At 40.9% G+C, this 19,853-nt stretch overlaps 1 protein-coding gene across 1 annotated transcript in view; it reads right to left on the bottom strand.

The window, feature by feature from the left end:
- The window catches only part of LOC135224816 (uncharacterized), a 451,449-nt gene that overhangs the window by 234,562 nt on the left and 197,034 nt on the right, over positions 1-19,853 (bottom strand). Inside the window, 1 exon segment of the mRNA XM_064264139.1 lies at positions 5,410-5,537. Within this exon segment, the coding sequence (XP_064120209.1) occupies positions 5,410-5,537 (128 nt within the window).

The raw sequence follows: 19,853 nt of genomic DNA, 5'->3' as shown, positions 1-19,853 counted from the left end.
GGGAATTTCAAAATGAAAAAGTAAGGAGGATGGCAGAAAGATGGAACATTAAAGTATTAGCCACAGCATAAGAATATCCGTGGAGCAACGGATTATGTGAAAAGACCGTAGGCATGATCAAGGGAAGTGTAAGAAAGATGATGGAGGAAGAGGAAGTAGACTGGTCAAAAGCATTGAAATGGGTAGTAAGTGCTAGGAACTGCTTAATGAATAATGGAGGTTTCTCTCCCCACCAATTAGTACAGTAGTACCTCGAGATACGAAATTAATCCGTTCCGAGGTGGCCTTCGTATCATGAAGTTTTCGTATCTTGGAACACATTTTACATGTAAAATGGCTAATCCGTTCCAAGCCCTCCAAAAACACCCCAGTAAATTATATTTCCAGGCCTAAAACACATGTTCTAGGGTTACGACGCCGATCCGACGGAAGAAATATGACTCCAAAAAGGCAAAATACTGTACATACTTGAGTAATATTCAACTGCATGTAATGTTCAACCCCATTTTTACTGCATATATTAGGACTTTAGCATATGTCCCTTATCAATAAGCCTAGCCTATGTTAGCGGTTGCTACTGTAGCCTAATCTATGATTCTGACATCTAAACCTAAGAAGCTAAAAGCTTAGAATATGCCAATAAAATGTATAAATAATCAGTATGTACCCATTTCAAATAATTATTAATTAATCATTAACTATAATACACAAACAAACAAAAAAAACCTTCCAATCGATTGTTTACATTCAGCTCTTACCCGTCTTACGAGTTCCGAACGAACGCAAAGCAATCATTTTTCCTAGCACACAGTAAGCCATAAATTTTCATTAGTATCTCTCTTCAACTAATGAAACTACCAAACAGTATAATAACCATTCATTTCTATTCTTTATTCTATCTTTACCTAATGTTTTTTTTTCTATTAAATGTATTGCATGAATAAGTTTTTCAATTTACAGCATCCTTTTACCAATAGAATACTTAATGCACAAGGGGTAGATGCTGACCAATAGGAGAGCAGGACCTTATGGGGTGACTAGCATCAGGAACCAATGGGAGAGCGGGAGGATGGTGGCGAATTTACTCAGTTGGCGGCGCGGGAGTTTTAAAATTGTTCTCGGTGGTCCAGGCGAATCTCGGGACTTTACAGCAACAACCTTTCGTATCTTGAAAACTTTTCGTATGTAGAGCTGTAAAATTTTTCGTATTTGCTTTTGTATCTCGAGTTTTTCGTAAGTTGAGCCTTTCGTATGTCGAGGTACCACTGCCTAACCTAATGGGAGAAGAAAGTTCAAGTCCTGCAAGCAGAGAAAAAGGGATGGAAGAGGGTATGGTAAGGGACACACAGAATGCAATGCACAAGGCCAGAGAAGCGTTTATAAAAAATGAGTCATGTAATAAAATAAGAATAGCATTTAATTAAACAAAAACATCAGAGAACATAAATTTGAAGAAGCAGTGGTAGGAGATGAGGTATTCTATAAGAAGGAAAATGAAAATGAATGGAGAGGACCTGCTCAGGTAGTGGGAGTATCGGGGAAAACAATAATTGTCAACGTGGGGATTCTCTAAGAGAAGTAGCTAGGATACATGTGACTAGGATTCAGCGACGATCACCAGATACAGAAGAGATATCTGCTAGAATAGATAAATCCCATGGTGTGAAAGGTAGACCAGATGGCCTAAATGATGGGAAAGTAGATTGGCAAGAAGGAGAGGAGATAATAGTAGGTGGGAGAGGAATGCAGACACAAAATAGACTATAGAAAGAGAGGTAACAGTGGAAGAAACTGGGGAAAGTGGGTCAATAGAAGGCGAGTTAATGGAAAAGATACCAAAATTCAAAAAGGGAAATAGAGTTAGAGCTATAAACAACAATACAGGAAAAGTAGAAGAATGGACTATATTAGGTCTTGCAAGAAAAAGATCAAGCCAAGCATGGGCTGATTCGTACACTGTACAAGACTCACAGTCAGGTGACAAAGGGTGGGTTAACTTGAGGGATTATAGTCAGGTAGAAAAAATTGAAGATGAAGAGGTGTTGTTGCTGGGATTTGAAAATAGAAGCATAATGGAAGCTAAAGAAAAAGAACTTCAAAGTTGGAGAGATAACTAGGTATATGAGGAGGTATATGATGTTGGACAAAAAGCTATATCTACAAGATGGATAGTAACTGAAAAGATAAAAGGGGGAGGAAAGGATATGTAAAGCAAGATTGGTAGCTAGAGGGTTTGAAGAAGAGATGGCAGAGTGGGAAAAAGACACTCCCACATGCAATGCTGAAATTTTAAAATTCTGTCTAACCATAATAAAGGTGAAAAATTGGAATTATTATACATTGGATGTCAAAACTGCATATTTACAAGGTGACGAGATACAAAGAGAAGTGTATTTGAAGCCACCGAGGGAAGACAGTTAGAGAGGATTATGGACGTTGAAGAAAACCATCTATGGGCTCAAGGATGCAGCAAAACCATGGTATTGTAAAGTGGTGAAAGTAGTGAAGGAGCTTCAAGATGAGAGAAGTAGACCAGAACCTAATACTATATTCTTTTGGAAAAAGGAAAATAAATTGAATGGCATTTTGTGTACACACGTGTATGATTTTTGCTACAGAGGAACTGAAGGATTCTTAAAGGAAACAATTGGGAAATTGAAAGGGAAATTGCAAGAAGGAGAACAAGAGAGTAAAAGGTTCAAGTATACGTATAGGAGTACTAGTAATAGAGCAGAAGGAGAATAGATTTTCCCTTAATCAGTGGCAGTATATAAATTCTATAAGAGAACCAGAGGCTAGAAGATATATGGGTAATAGAGTGCAAGAACAAAAGGAGTTAACTGAGTATAGATCAGTGGTAGGACAGCTGAATTGGGTATCACTACACACAATGCCAGAAATATTATATGATGTTAGCAAATTAAGTAAAGCATTTAAAGAAGGAACAACTCAGGATATGAAGAAGCTTATTAAAATTGTGAGAAAAACTAAGAGCATGATGGGCAAAGTTACAATAAGTGAGATGGAAGAAGAAAGGATTTATTGGGAAGCCTATGAGGACGCTTCATTTGGAAACATAGAAGATGGCTATACTCAACTGGGTTATATTATTTCCTTGACAGATGGGAAGAGGAGAAGTCCCATATGGTGGAAGTCTAGGATATCCAGGAGTGGCAAAATCCACCATTGAGGCCGAAGCCCTGAGTGTTGGGGAAGCTGTAGAAGGATTGATATATTTCAAGCATTTGTGGGAAGAGGTAGTAGGAGGGAGAAATTTAGAAGCTTTGGTTAACACTGATAGTAAAACACTAATGACCGCCATCAAATCGAGCACTGGTGTAAGTAGCAAGAGATTAAAAATAGATATTGCAGCAATAAGGGAAACCATTGAATCCGGGGAAATAAAGGAGGTGAGATGGATAAAAGGAAAGGAGCAAGTGGCTGATGTATTAACTAAAGCAGGAGTTTCAGGGGAATGTATTAGAAATTATGAAGAGGGTAAAGAGTTGGAGGGTGAAGGAAATTAAGAGGGGACTAGGTTAGGAAACAGTCGGAGGGGAGGGAGAGAGATAAATGTGATTATATATTGTATTTTATGCATTGTTGAAATATGGTGGGTGTCCTATATATGGACAGCATATGGTTGATTCTAGAAGGTGTCTGTTGATGTATTTAAGTTGTGTTGTGATGTCATAGGCTGTGACATCATAGACAAGATGGAGGCGATGTCGGAGGGATGTAAACAATAACACAGTGGAGTAGAGGGCACGTGCTGGTGGCGTGTGGTTGGTAGGGGAGAGCTCTGTCTGGTAGGAGTTTTTGGGTTGTAAGTCTTGTTGCGCTGTTGTTCTAAGGTGATTTCTGGAGTTTACTGAAGTTGGAGAAAGCGTACTAGTGGGTAGATTATTCATTTGTGTAAATAAAAGGGGTTAGGCCAGGCTAAAATTCAAATCCACTACATGCGTTGTGACAGGGGCAGCCAGGTGTGTCAGCAAGACCTGTAATGATGGGGTTCCTGCTCAACTAAGAGAATGCCATGCTGCCAAGAGGTCCAAGGGCAGCTCCTCAGTCACACCTGAAGAAGGAACCATGACATTAGTGGCAGAGGCCAGGCCTCACCCTGAGGGGAAGACAGCTCCCTCAGAGTGAACCGAGACCTCTGTACAGAGGTCATCATGAACCTCTGCGTCTCCTCCATCCACATCACTCAATGAATCGGGCAAGGAGGATGAGGATGAAGGGTACGGCACTGAGGGAGCTGCAGGGGGCGTGACCCTCCAACGGCATCTTGGAGCCCTTCCTCCTGTAATGTTTCCTCCCTGCAAACTTCACCCTTTCCACACAGGACCATGAAATACACTTATCACAAGTTAACTTTGGGTGGCAATCCTGCCTCCTGCAAGATGTGCTGAGCGTGAGGATCGACATCCACAGATGATCTCCAGTTATTGTACTTCTTGCCATCCATCCGCAAACACACATACTTTGGGGAGGGGAGGGAGCTTTAGAAGCCGGCTCAATAAACTCATGGGTTTGCATGTTGCAATTCACAAAACAGCAAACACTTGAAAGGCACTAGAAACACACAAGAAGGAACAATCTCACCGTAATACACAAATGGATTTACAGGAAAAGCTACAGTCGGGCAGAGAGAGATGCAATACACGTCCGAAAGCAAAGTGATATGCGTATACCTGGGTGGGAGGTTCCTCCCACTTGGACAGTAATTTAACTACCAAACTACCTTGCTATAAAAGTCTAGTGGCCATTTCCAGCTTTGCTGAAGGTAATTCCTAATGTAAAGGACCGGGTTTATATACCGTGTAAGAACAAACTGATACTAACAAGCAATTAAAACAGGAAAGTAAGTGAGCCAACACATTAAAAAATTACTTTGGTTGCTCAATTAACAATCAAATCCTTCACACTAAAGACTTTGTTATAAATAAACAGACTTTGCAACAAAGTAGGAAAATCCTAAATGGCCTAATAATCGTATGGTACCATGAACCTACAATTAATCATATATTTTGTATATACTATGCCCTGATCTATAAAAAAAACAACTTTATTATGTAAGACAAATGGGTAAAGACTCTGCAAAACCAAAAGTTAGACACAAAATATATATGAACATACCTTTAATACCCATTTGTAACCTTTACACCAAAGAAATGTTTATCATTTTATGATATTTACATAATAATTCATTGAAACTAATATGAGTATTGTCTCATACTTTCTCAAATCACTGTGACAAAATAGTAAATTACTTCAAAATTGAAATATAATAATCCAAAATAAATGCTAAAAATAAATAAGAGGAAAACTGAAAATACTTAAAAGCCAGACTATGTAAACAAAAACTTTGTAGTGTATCTCTGAGGATGAGAAAACACGTATACCAACCCTATAGATGCTTTTAGTTGGCTTGGTTTACTTTTTGATATGGAGAGATCTGATGTATCAACATGGACTAGTTCATTGTCTACTGAAGAATCACTATGTGTCTCCATTGGGTAGTCTTTCTTATTTTTCTGCAAAATTGAACAGAATTAATAAAGCCAATAACCTAGTCAACTTATTGCCTACTTTGCAGGATGAGACATTTCCATAAAAATTATCTTAAACAGCAGTTGAAATGAAGCTCAATGGTAATTGCCAAGAAGCAGAAAACCATAAGGGTTGTGTTGCTAAAAAGGCTGCTAATATAAATTTGCCAAATTTCAAATTAATCTTTCCTAAAGATATAAAGATAAAGGAAATAGTGATGGTCAACAACCACTTAACGTCACAAAACTAAAGTTTTATTGCCTTACTTTCCCCAGCTGCCATTAAAATTATATCTTTATAATAAAATAAGGTTTCACATATACTTACCAAACCATTACATAGCTGTAAGCTTTCTTAACCGGCAGTCAAAAATGATATTGTTATGATACAATAAAGTTTCATACATACTTGCCTGGCAGATATATACTTAGCTAAGACTCCGTCGTCCCCGACAGAAATTCGAATTTCACGGCACACGCTACAGGTAGGTAGGTCAGGTGATCTACCGTCCTGCCGCTGGGTGGCAGGAATAGGAACCATTACCTTCTAGAACCAGATTTTTCTCTTCCACCTGTCTCCTGCGGGGAGGCTGGGTGGGCCATTTATCGTATATATCTGCCAGGTAAGTATGTATGAAACTTTATTGTATCATAACAATATCATTTTCATACATTCAACTTCCCTGACAGATATATACTTAGCTGTTTGGCACCCTTTGGTGGAGGGTAAGAGACAGCTATTCACTGATTAGACAGGTAAACAACATACGTTGTAGGTAATAAATAAATAAAACCTTGGTTCGTATGTGTTTAGACGAAGGGTTGACTTCCTAGCTATTGCTAGGAGTCTGCTTCATCTCAAGAACCTCAGCGAGGATGTGACCTATGGCTAAGAGTTCTTGTAGATCTGTCAATAGGGTCTTATCCACTTACTCGACAGAATCTAAAGGTCATTTGTCAATGGGGTCTTATCCACTTACATGACAATACACCTATGCCTAGTGGCATAATTAAGGAGCACAACACCGATCCAATCACCTGATCCTAACACGAGGGTTTGTGCTTAATTTGAAAAGAGTTATCCCCAAACTCCTTTCAAACAACCCAAAGAACAAAACACTATGTTAAAATAAAAATTAACTCACTTAGTTAAGGATCAGTGTCAGCTCCCTATCCCAGCAACGTATCCGTAGACACGTATAACCAAGAGAGAAGGATCTCTCGTAGGTCAACTTGACCTCCTTCGTGCAAAGGGAAGTCAACTCCCGAGTTGCATCTTCCGTAAGTTACAGCTAATATGTCCTTCACGACATATTGTTCTGGAAAGAACAAGAATTCATAAAAGCTCGCACTTCAAGCGCTTTTAATTCTCAGCTGTTTGAAGGAATCATCAAGTTACTCAAGAAGTGCTTAGCGATCACATTTGTTTCAAAGAAGAAGACCAGGGCTTTCTTTGAAAAGGATCTCTTCTGGATGAAGCCTAGAGCCTGGCTTGCGCCTGGCTGGTGCCTTGCGCCTGGCTGGCGCCTTGCGCCTGGCTGGCACCTCGCGCCTGCCTGGCGCCTCGCTCCTGCCTGGCGCCTCGCGCCTGCCTGGCTGACTCCTCCCCACTTGCCGGAGCTTCGGGCTTGGTAGAGTCTCGAGGATGTCTGGCGATGTCCACATCGGACACTCTTATCTGTCCGATTTGTTCGCCTCTAGCGCATCTGTGTCAGGTTGTAGGCCTGCTCTTTCTCCTCATCAGACAATGACAGTGTTCTTGGGGCTGTCTGCCTCTGGCGTCTTTTACGCCTGTTTTGGCATATGGCGCCTGGTTGGCGCTACATTGTCCGAAAGTCCTGAACATCCACAATAGTTAATCAGGAGACTGGAGAAGGGTGGAAGAAATTCTTCCACTTTGAGCTTTGGCCTCTCCGGCAAGGGGAGGTGATTGTAGTCAGCTACATCCAGTAGACGATAGGATACCTAACAGTACGAGAGATAAGAGTCTTCCTCTGAGGAGGATCCTTCTTGAGTACTTCCGTTGCTCACAAGATCTCTTCTTACCTGTTGAAGGGGTTTCTCGTTGCAGAATCCTCCCTATCCTTGCCCGAAGGAAGGGAAGAAGCCTGGAAGTCGAAGGAGACTCCGAGCTGAAATTGGGAGGACTCCTGATTTCTAGCTCTTTATTGTCTCCCTCTGAACACCTTCTGGGAAGCATTTCGAACCGTCATCGCATTCCAAAGACTCTGTAGGCAAACGTTTGAACCATTCTACTGTGGATGAAAACGTAAGTACCCTGCCTGGACAATGAAACCTCTATCTGAAAACATTGAGTCAGGAATAGGGGGTTTTAGATCTTTTGCCAGACATACTATGCTGGCAAGAACCCATTACCTAGTCTCCATAGAATCTGATGCGAGATTCCAATGCTCAAAAAATTCACTTATCTTCTTGGTCGTTTAGGACCAAGAGAAACAAAGAATTCCCTCGTAAAAATTTCTCCAAGAAGTCTGATGAGGAGCAGTTCCATCTTGTCGGAACACGGAATCTGAGGCCCGACAAAGGATCCCATTCTAAGTACATGATATCCTACTCTTGTCGTAAAGAAGTATCGTATAAGATCCCAAAGATCTTAATTTTTTCTGCTATCTCTAATTCTCCCTTTCATTGATAGCAGATATATACAAAGGTGATTCTTACCTCTGAAAGGGAAGAAAAACCGCTATGTGGTTCACAGAGGTATCGGAAGAGGACAGTTTCCCAATTCCATCTAACACAATCTGCAGCCAATCTATGTCTTTAGCATGACTTGTTGTTTACCTTGAAAAATCCTCTCCTTCATTCTACTTCTGGTCAGTCTGCACGCAGACCGACTCAGAGTGGAGAGGTTCTTCAGGTCTATGTATAATAGATTCTGATAGAATATCCAGACTCTCTTGGAAAAGCCTTCCGAAACATGCTGTGAGAAGAACGTGACCTCTGTGAATCCAACCTCTCTAAGGCCAAAATGAGGCATAAAGTATTATCCTCTCTTTCTTTGACGCCCTATATCTTAAATTCTGTAAAGAATTTATATCTAAGGGAAAAAAGACTAAAGATTATTCCCCTTTCTAAAAATAAAGAAGGCGTATATTGCTACCTCTCTTGGTTCAAGGAAAAGGAAGCAGTCTAAAGGAAGCCTGTTCGTCTTCTACCTTGCGAAGAGATCTATGAAGAAGACTTTCCGCAGGTTTTCACAACTCTTTCCAATAAATGTTAGACATACATTAACAGTTATTATCGTCGATCGAGAAGGTTCTCACGGACATGCGAAATCTTGCATCGAACCTCTTAAGGATCGTTACGTTCCCTGTCTGTTTTCCAAATAGGTTCTCTTTTGTTAACGCGAACAGGGGTGAAAAAAAGAGATTCTCGATGCTCTTTGCGATATGGGAGAGTCGTGGAATTGGCCTAAGTGATTAAAATAAATCATTTCATCGTTCCTTGTAAGCGACCCCTTTCTGATTAAATGGGTAACAAAAACAGGAACGAATCTTGCCGTTACCGAGCCTGCTGTCCGAGAGGCTACTGGACTCTTAGGTTAATAACTTGCTAAAACGAGAAACTATCTTGGATGGTGCTTCTGGGGCATTGCACCAGGCTGGCGCTTCTGGCGCAATCTTGCGCCAGGCTGGTGCTTCTGGCGCATTGCGCCAGGTTGGCGCTTCCTTCTAATTCTTTTTAGGTTATGTGCCAGAACATCTGTGCCTTTATGGTACCCGACATCCTTTCACATGTTAATTCCGTTCATAGTAGGAAAAACTTTTATATACGTAGTATAGTCCATTCAGGGAAACAAGTTCTGCCACGAAGAGAATGTTTCCCATCCGACTCATCCATCTTCTCCTGAGCAGGTACTCTAATAAGCCATGCTTTCGTAAGCATGAGAGCATTATATAATATAATGTTCTGCTGCGATAGAATCCTTTAATACTGTTACCTACGGTAAACAGCATTGAAAGGTTGTAATATCTCTCTTACTGAAAGCTTCTTAGCAAAAGGCAGACAATATTTTATTTATGTTAGCTTAACTATCCCCTCAATCCGAGGCTAAGACCGCAATTGTAGGGGAGAGATACGGTTAGTTATTCCATCCCGCAGGAGAGAGAGATGTAACCGCCCGCTCATGACCGCGAACTAGATGGTACTGCGTTGGTCTAAGCGATAGCAGTCTCCGTTAGCCGTCTGGCCTTACTCTTCCAGAGTTGCCAGCTACTCCATTCAATAAAGGAATCTTATAAAATTATTATCGAACTTCAGGAAGTTCTTATTAAAGCATATTTAAGCGAAACAAGACTTCGATAAATCTAGAAGCTAAGTAGGTGTTGTCTTAACAATCCCTTTAAGCATAGTCCTTCCTAGGAAAGTCCTAGAAGGATACTGGTAATTGAGTTGCACAGCAAAGAAGTAACTATGGTATGTGTTTATGATTTGACCGTATCATATTCTCATACAGCAGATACTCTACTACCTTCGTTCTTTTCGTTAATAGAACGATAGTAAGAGTATATATATCTCCTTAATGAAGGAAGTTAATCCAGGAACTCTTTAAATCTTTGTGATTTCCTCATAAATTGTGGAAGAGACAGAATTCTTGTTCATCTCTAGGGTTTACGGAAGGAAGTAGATATTTCCTATCCGCCATCATACACAAACGTCGATGAGATTCTTATTAAGAAAAACTCCAAACGCTCTTGCCTCCTCATAACGAGGGAAGAGCATGAATGAAGGAGAGAGTCCGCATGGAGAGGAACTGCCTAACACAGGAGTCTTCTGAATAATGAAAAAGAGCTTCTCTTAGTATCAGAATCCTTCTGACAAAAGCGACGGCTGCCTGTGCGACATCTTGCACCTTTGTCAGGGGAAAGTTGCTCAAGTTAAAAACTCAAAGAGGAGCCTCACGACTGACCTCTCTCTCAAAAGAAGATTTTGGAATATTCTGGCGCCTGGATTCTTGCGCCTAGCGCCTGGAAAGTTCCGCGCGCCTGAATGTTCCGCACGCTAAAAAGGAGACTCGCTCCTGGAACGTTCCGCTTGCGTGGAAGGTCCCGTGCGCCCTGATAGTTCCGAGCGCCTACCAGTCTCCTTTTAGGAGCCTCTTGCCCATAAACGTTCAATGGAAGGATCCTTCTGATTGCCACTCTACTATAAGGCTCCTCGGTCTAGCCGTCTGTTTTCTCTTTGAAGGCGCCTTGCGCCAAGAAAAATTTTCTGGAACGCGGCTCGCGCTAGCCTGTTGGAATGCGGCGCGCTGCTGGCTGTTGGAACGTGGTTCGCGCTTGCTTGTTGGAACGCGGCTTCCTGGTTGGCTCTTCGCTTGTAGTCCAGTTGGCGCTCAGTGTTCTCTTAGTTTTCAGAGAACGCGCTAGATCGTCCGAACTCCAAACATGTACATTCTTCATCTTTTCGGACGTAAGATGAAGAAACGGAAGAAGAGACGCACTTTTTTAAGGATGCCTTTCCAATGGCTATCCCTGGCAGTCTGGGACGTTCTACAGATCCTGCCGAGGGGACGCCCGATCGGTGGGGATTCTCCATAACCTCCGTAAGGCTTTCGACTTTCCTTCTCCTCTGGGCTTGGGAGCTTGGAAGCGGTCTAGACCTGGGAGCGAAACAGAGCCGATCAGAACGCACCCTCCACTGCACTGGGAACACTAAATTCACTTCTTACCTTATAAGAGCTCGCATTTTGAGCTACATCCATTTATCTTCAAATTTATGAATTTGTAGATTCTGTGGAGTAAGAAGGTGATGAGGATGCAAAAACTACTATTACTGTTAATACTCTGACTGCTCGTTAGCACGAGAGCTATAAAAGCTTCTAAAGGAAGCGTAAAAAGTTATATGCTTTTCTGACTTCCTAAAGTAGGAAGTTAGAGTTTTATATTTCCTCAATCAAGTTCTAACACTTATTACACGAATTAATGAATAAATATTAATATTTCCCTTTCTTGCAAACTATAAGAGTGTCTACCGAATTACACGTCATATATTCTTCGAAATTTTTGAAGTCAAATTTATTAAAAAGTTAATAAAAGCGTATGCCGAACCAAAGACCCAGTACTTCCCTGCAAAAGACAGCCCAGAAGATCGATGGCGATGAAACACGAAAATCAAGTCAGGAGGTACCGCAAACGTATGTTTACAATACGGCGACAGAGAAAAATCTGGTTCAAGAAGGTAATGGTTCCTATTCCTGCAACCCAGCGGCAGGACGGTAGATCACCTGACCTACCTACCTACCTGTAGCGTGTGCCGCGAAATTCAAATTTCTGTCAGGGACGAAGGAGTCTTAGCTAAGTATATATCTGTCAGGGAAGTTGAATGTATGAAAATTCAAATTATTTGGCAACAGCGGTGCTGCCGTCATTAGTGTAGGTATTAGGGACCCACCCACTTTCGGGAACACCTGGTACTGCTGAGCTAAATGTCGTCAATTCCTTGAACCACAACACCCATCTGTGGGGAGGAGGGAGGGCTCTGATTATGTAGTTGTTTGGTAGGGACAGCCCCGAGTTATTGGCGGACTCGGTTAATGGAAATTTGGTTTTATGGCGCTTGTCTAGCACTATAAAATTGGCAATTTATGGCACCATAACGGAACAAATTTTGGTATGGGCACCATTAGGTGCTAATAATAGTTATGGCACCACAACATACTTAATAGAGGAACAATTAACTGAAACTGGGCGCCATAAGCGACGTAAATCACCAAGTTTCGGTTAATGACGGTTTTCGCTTATCAGCACTCTGCTGAGAACGGAACCCTGCTGATAACTGTGGACTGCCTGCAAAACCTTATTTGATCATAAAAATATAATTTTTACATAAATGACTTCCCAAACAATTACATAGCTGATTCCACATTCCAAGGAAGGTGGGTAAATGGACAGCTAATGTTTTCAATCTTACATTTTGTTGGTTTAGAAAACAATAATATGCTCACATTACATAATGTTTGCAGTACCTTACCTGGTGAGAGAGCAGCTGCAGGTGGATATAGCCTCTGGTCAGCACTCTCATCATCTGTAGGAGACATGGTACTAATGGTCATGATTTTGTAACCATGGAGGTCAACCAATGGTTAACAAAAATAAGCAGTCTGCCTTGCCATGGGCAAATACCAGACAACCAATCCAAAGAACCGTCATCTACACTAAAAATTAAAAACCACAATCCTAATCATAAAAACTGAAGGATACGCCAGGTACATTGTACCTCCAGGCTTCCCAAAAACTCGACAACCTTAAAAAATACAAGGCAAGGAGATAGTAGAGGGGAAGGGGTCCCCCTATACTTCCTCTTCCAACACCATGCCAGCTATAGATAACGGCCCCAACCTATTACAGTTTTCAAAAACATATTCAATATCCAAGATAATGTGATGCAAACACTCACCTCGATTTCCACAATGTCACTTGCAGAATGGAGGACACCAACATACTGTCTAAAAGCTAACAAATTGGCCACTGCTCGAATTTCGAGAGCTTTCACCTTCAAGACACTAGGACTTCCCTCCTGGACTTGAGAGTGGGCTTCCAGAATAGGGCTTCTTAAGAAGAACAAAATAGCATTCTTAAAGATAGGACAATTCGAACTTCCTCTTAAGTTCTCCGTCCTATGAAGGTAAGATCTAATGGCCCTTACAGGACACCATTCGTGCCTCTTCTTCTGGCCATAAAATGTCCATCAGGTTCCTTATAACAAACAAACAAGGCGAAGGCTTTGATGGGTCCTTGGTTTTGGCTAGAAAGTCCCCAAAATAAGAACACGTATGTCATTCTCAGCGAATCCAATCTCCTTACTAATGGCCTGGATCTCGCTCACTCTACTAGCTGTTGCCAAAGCTACTAAAATCAATAAAACAATGTCTTCTTTGTAAGATTCTTCAAGGAAGAAGAATGAACGGTTCGAAATGTGGACTGGATAACCACCTTAAAACATCCAAAATCCAGTCCACTTCCCCAGACTTTCCCACTTTCGATGTCTCAAAAGATTTAACTAGGTCACTGATGTCCTGATTGTTCAAAATATTGAGACCTTTATGCTTAAATACTGAAGAAAACATAGATCTATGTAAAGTGGACAGCTTCCTTGTGTCTTTTAAAAATGGCAAAAAATTTGCTAGTATTTGTTTTAAAGAGGTTGTAGAAGAGACACGATTATGTCTGTACCATTTTCTAAAAATACTCCACTTCAACTGGTACAGTTTGCCAGAAGATCTACTACATCTTGCGATAGCCTCTGCCGCTCTTAGTGAAAAGCCTTTTGCTCTGACAAGACTCCTGACAGTCTGAAACGTGTCAGGGCCAGAGCGGACAATCCTTGATGGTACCTGTCGAAGTGGGGTTGTTTGAGAAGACATCGACCTTGTGGAAGAAGTCTGGGGAAGTCCGCAAGAAGATTGAGGAGGTCTGGGAACCGTTCCTTCCTAGGCCAGAATGGTGCCATGAGTCATAGTCACATTCCAATGAGACTGAAATTTGTTGATAACCTCTCTTACGAGACCGAATGGAGGAAAAGCATATACGTCGAGACTTACCCAGTCTAGAAGCATCACATCTGCTCTCCAAGCTTGAGGGTCCAGAACACGTGAACAGAAGCTTGGCAGCAGATTGTTCGGGGAGATGGCGAAGAGATCTATGGATGGTTTGACCCATATCTTCCACAGGTCTTGGAAAACTTTCCCATTCAAAGTCCACTCTGTAGGAAGAACTTGGACAAAACTCAGTAACAGATTGATCTTGTGTCTGTTCAGAGCAAGAAAGTGTGTCCTCCACCTGTGGTGTTGTCTGCATAAATCACTACGTTTCTTCCAGCGACTAGCTATGTGAAGGCTTGTAGTCCCAAGAAAATTACCTTCAGTTCCTTCATGTTTATGTGGAGGGTCTTCTCTTGTTCTCTCCACATTCCTGAAACTATTGTGTCCCCTACTAGAGTTCCCCATCAACTGTCTGATGCGTCAGAGAACTCTATGTCGGGGTTCCGAGTGACTAGAGATCCCTTCCTGAAGTCTCTCCTGCAAAAGCCACCAACTAAGATCTGACTTTATTTCCTCTGCCAAGGGAAAGACGAACGAATCTGGTTGAGTCTTACGATTCCAATTTGCTTTCAGAAAGAATTGGAGACGGCCAAAGTTACGAAACTCCCCACCAACGCTAAGCTTTCAAGGAGACTCATCCAGTCCAGTGCTGAGCAAGATGAGCAAAATAAGAAGTCTTGCACCATCCTCAGGCACGACTTTATTCTCTTCGGTGGGAGAAAAACCCGATAATCTAGTCTCTCTCTAGAATCATCCATAAATAGGGAATCATCTGAGTCAGGGACAACTGGTATTTCTTCTGATTTATCTTTATCCCTAACTGTTGAGTTAGGTGTAACATCTTGTCCAAGTCCTCCATACACTGACAACTTGACTTGGATCTCAGTAGCCAGTCATCTAAATAGAATGAAGAGTAGATCCCTATCAGATATAGTAATTTTGACAGGGGAGCAAGGATTCGGGTAGAAACTTCATTGACTCTTGATGAATGAGGGCATGAAAATATACATCTTCCATGTCGAATCACCATCCCGTTGCCTGGTTGGAGAGCTGACATGACAGACTGCCTGGTTTCCAGACAAAATTTCTTCTGCACACAAAATATTCAAGGTGCTGACATCTAGCATAGGTCTCCACCACCACAATGCCTTGGCGACTACAAAGAGCCTCTTGTAAAAACCTACGGGGTTCGAGTCTTTTACCCCCTCTATGTTCTGCTTGCTAATAGGAGCCTCTACTTCTTTGGCCAAGGCCGAAGCTCTCTCTGATCCTTCCGAGTATGCTGTCAATGTGATGGGAGCATTGGACTTCAGCAGATTTTCTAGAAAAGGGTTCAAATAACCTTCTCAGAGTATTTGCACTACCCACGACTCAGCTCCTCTCTGACTCCATTCCTCCCACAAGAAACAGTCTTGCTCCTATAAATGTGTGAAGGACCTTCTGATTATTTGGAAGTAGACTTAAAAGAGGCCTCCTTGGTCAACTTAGTCCTAGGTCTGTTTTGGATTCTGGTTTCCCGCCCCCACCCCACCCCAAAAAGGGTGCTTCTGTAGAGGGAGTATCCTTCAGATGTCTTGTCAACTGAGCCAGAAGGTCATTGGTCATTGGTAGATTTCTTTTCAAGGTCCAATGACAGCACCTGTTGGACCGTTTCCTCTGGGAAAAGATGAGACTTACTTAAGGGAGAAAATGTTAAGGCTGATTTCTGGTTAGTCGTCACTCCCCAAGACGTGAATGAACATCACCATTCCCTGTTTTTCAGTATTCCTGTTGTAAAACGGGAAGCTAGCTCTACTGATCCATCTCTCACGACTTTGTCCGCACATGACAAAACATTAAACCGGTCCGGTGCAAACTCTTCTTCCAAAGACTGGCTACTCCTCGACCTTCCTGGCCAATGCTCCAATAGTCCAATCCAGAAGGCTGAAAACTTCAATCACTTTGAACAGGTTCCTCACAAGATGGTCAAAATCCAGAGTCGAAAACATTACTTTCGCAGCCGCAAAAGCTGATCTTCTGTTAGCATCTACTAAACCAGAGCAGTCCCCTTGAGAGGAGGCAGACACTCCTAAGGAGGCAACTTCTCTGGTTGCATAAAAATGATACTTCTTGTTCTGGAGCTTGGAAGGATGATAAGCTAAAGCTCTACCTGACTGCCGCTCATTCCCTAACTACTCATTAGCCTCTTTCAACACCTTTTTGGTGGGCTGGGAAAGAACCAACTTTGGCAAACCAAGCGCAACTGTTTTCCTATCCATTACGAAAATAGAAAGTGGTGAAAAAAAGAAAAGCAGGCTTGAAGAAATCTGGGTGGGTAGCAAATGGCCTGAATCCTGAAAGAATTGATGGATGGTTGCGGACTCCTAAGCTCCTTCGACTTCTTCACTGGAGGAGTTCATGAACGAGGTATGTCTCCTTAGAGGGCGAGAGATCACAGCACAACGATATTGTCACTTCTTTTCAGGCGATGACTTCTGAGTCGGAGGAAAAATACACTTCACTTATATCTATGCCTTTCAAATGGCACTTAGCCACAGCCCTTAAGTCAACAGGCTTGACAGAGTTGATAACTGGTCGAGGTCGAGGGGAGACTGGGGTGGCACGGCAAACCACCCCAGTCTCCCCTCGACCTCCGATATGTCCTCTCCAAGGTGCGGGAGAGCGGGACAGTGACCTTTGTCTAGGAGAACTGGGGAAACGGATAACCACCTCCTCAGACACAACACTGACACTCGGCACATCACTATTCTTGGCACTTGTCGATCTCTCAACAAAAGCATGAAAGGATGATTCCAAATCCAAATCAGATTTGGCCAAAAACTCAAATTTTTTACCCATTTTGGACTCTACACTGGCAATGGTGTTACAACTGGAAGCATGGGATACTTGGACAGGAGTTATTGGTAATGATGTAGGAGGACTAACGATAGGAGAGATGTCAGACAAAAGAGGGGCAGAAAAAGTACACTTTTTTGTCTCAAAGGCAAAGGAGTTGCTTCAGTACTAGACTTACTTTCTCTTCCCATCACTTTCCATCTTCTCTAAATAAGCCTTAAAGTTCTTCCAAGCCTGATCATCTAAGTCATGACATTCAGCACAAGTTAAGTCTTTGCTACATTCATGCCCCCATACACTTCATGCACTTGGAGTGCAGATCATAATACAACTTAGCCAGCGTAGTTTTACAGACTTCGCTGCAAAACCTAACTGCTGACGAAATAGATTCCAACACATTAACACTAGATCTTATTTAGCTAAATGGAAGCTAAAAAGCAGCTAACAAAAAGCCAACACCAAAAGAGTACTTCACAAATTATGAAGATAAACCACAGTAGCGATGATAAAATGACTGACAGAAATACTGATGTTACCCTGTGATTGGCAGAAAACTAATTGACGAGAGTTAGCTCAGCAGGAGGGTTCCCGAAAGTGGGCAGTCGCTTATCACCTATACTAATGACGGCAGTGCCGCCGCTGCCAAATAATTTGAATTTTCAGCTGCCCGGTAAGAAAGCTTATAGCTATGTATTTGTTTGGCAAGTCACTGAGAGAGAGAGAGAGAGAGAGAGAGAGAGAGAATTGTTTTTTACCATTCCACATACAGCTTTTTCTTAAGCAGACAAACGACAAACAATCTACTATGAGCCCTAATAGCCAATTATCCAATTCTAATACCTTTTGTGTGTGTGTATTTAAATTAAGCTATTGCCCACTCGGGACTCATCTCCCTTTCATTCCATGCCATCTCCTGCCTCTGATGGATAACTCTAACAGCAGGCAACAATGAATCTATGTGATTCCATTTGCAAACAAAGGAAAAAAATTGCAGGTTAAATATAAGAAATTACTGATTTCCCAGCTTCAAAGAAGCAATCAATTCTGATCAGCAAAGTTTTGAAAACAAAAAATACAAAAATAAAGTAGCAAAACTCAAGTCTTTGATTTGGTTTAACTGTCTTAATGCATTGTAGTGTGTCTTTGGTTGGTAAAGCACATTGGTTATTGCAGTTTTCAGTTATTTATTTCAAAAATACTAGTTTCAAATTTTTTCATGTTGAATGATTTCAATGTTAGATGGGCTTTTTTGAAGTTGATATTCTGTATACAGTATACATTGCCCAGCCATGCTGCATCAATATTTTTCTGCATCTAGTTGCATGTGTGTTCATTTGTATAAGCATGCATGTACAGTAGACCCCCGTATTTGTGGGGATGGGTACCAGAACCCCATGAATAGCTAAAATACATGCATACTTAAAACCCCTCTAAAAATGCTTAGAACTGCCTATTTTGATAATTAAGACACACACACACACACACACAAAATGCTTATACCTGAGTATTTTAATAGTTTTATCACAAAAAGTGCATTTAGTCATGAAAATGGTAATTAGTGAATATTTCTGTGAAAAATACTGCAAACAGGCAATTTTTACGCAAATAATGGGTGTATATATATATATATATATATGTGGCCCACAGAAAAAGTTGCAAATAGGTGAGTCCACGAACAGTGGGAGTCGACGGTATGTATGCAAATGTACATACTGTATATACTCGCATATCATGCGACTTTTGAAGCCCTAATTTTGGAGCTAATTTTAAGGGGGTCGCATCTTACATGAGATACAAAATTTGAGTATGTAATAATCATATATTAGTATCATATGATAAATACAAACATAATAGATATGCATCTTTTCCATGGATATTTTAAAAAGTTTTGTTTTACTTCACTGCATCCAATGATATTATATGTATTTTCATATTACTATTTGTTTGTATTATAAAATACAAACATAGCAATCAATGTTTTGTTTTAGAAATCAGCTGAGGGTGATTGCGAAGTAAGTTTATTTTGCTGTGTTGAACTCAAATCAGAGCGATTTTCTTGCCTCTGGTTAGAGCAAATGAATCTCAAGATACTCTATTTATATGAGACAAGGTTATTTTATGTTATACAAAGTGTTTTCAAGTGGATATATCACTTGAAAATGTATCGTTTGTGAACAAAATTTAGTTATTTTATTCGTTAGTAGATGACGCTGAGGGCATGTTTATTGCATAAACAAAAATCAACATTCCACTCGATATTTTCACTTATCTCATCAGAATACTATGAGCTTTACATATTTATCTTTTATTGGACTGAAACAGTAAAATGTGTTCTTTGCGTGCCCAATAGTTTTGATTACAACATGTTTCTCTCAAATTTTGTTTACGGTCGAGTTTAATGTACTATACCAAAGTTTGCGAAAGTTTCATCCACGTTGCCGATGCACGATAATAGTCATTAGCGTATCTATCAACATTCTTTCCTTAACTTCAGTTAAAACTTACAGATTAAATTTAGCAGTATATGCCGTTGCCGATCTTTTATCCATAGCGAGTAAGGCTATAATACTATTATTGTGCATCAGCAACAAGGATATAACTCTAGTAAACTTATGCCATCAAACACAACCGTAAATAAAATTCAGAGAAAATGATTTTAATCAAAACTTCAGGCCTTGAACAACACATTTTACTGTTGTTTTCATGCCAATAAAAGATAAATAACCTAATGGTAAAGTTCGTACTACGATGAAATGAAGTGAAAATAGTGAACTGAATCACGTAATATTTTTACTCAATAAACATGCCCACAATGCAATCTGTTGACGAAAAAAATACTTTAGTTCACGAGACATATTAACTTCATATTTCAACTTAAAAATACGTAGTTCACGGGAACATAT

Source organism: Macrobrachium nipponense, chromosome 12 (genome assembly GCF_015104395.2).
Source record: "Macrobrachium nipponense isolate FS-2020 chromosome 12, ASM1510439v2, whole genome shotgun sequence".
Lineage (NCBI taxonomy): Eukaryota > Metazoa > Arthropoda > Malacostraca > Decapoda > Palaemonidae > Macrobrachium > Macrobrachium nipponense.
The sequence above is the reverse complement of the archived record's forward strand: the minus strand, read 5'-3'. Positions and strand labels throughout refer to the sequence as shown.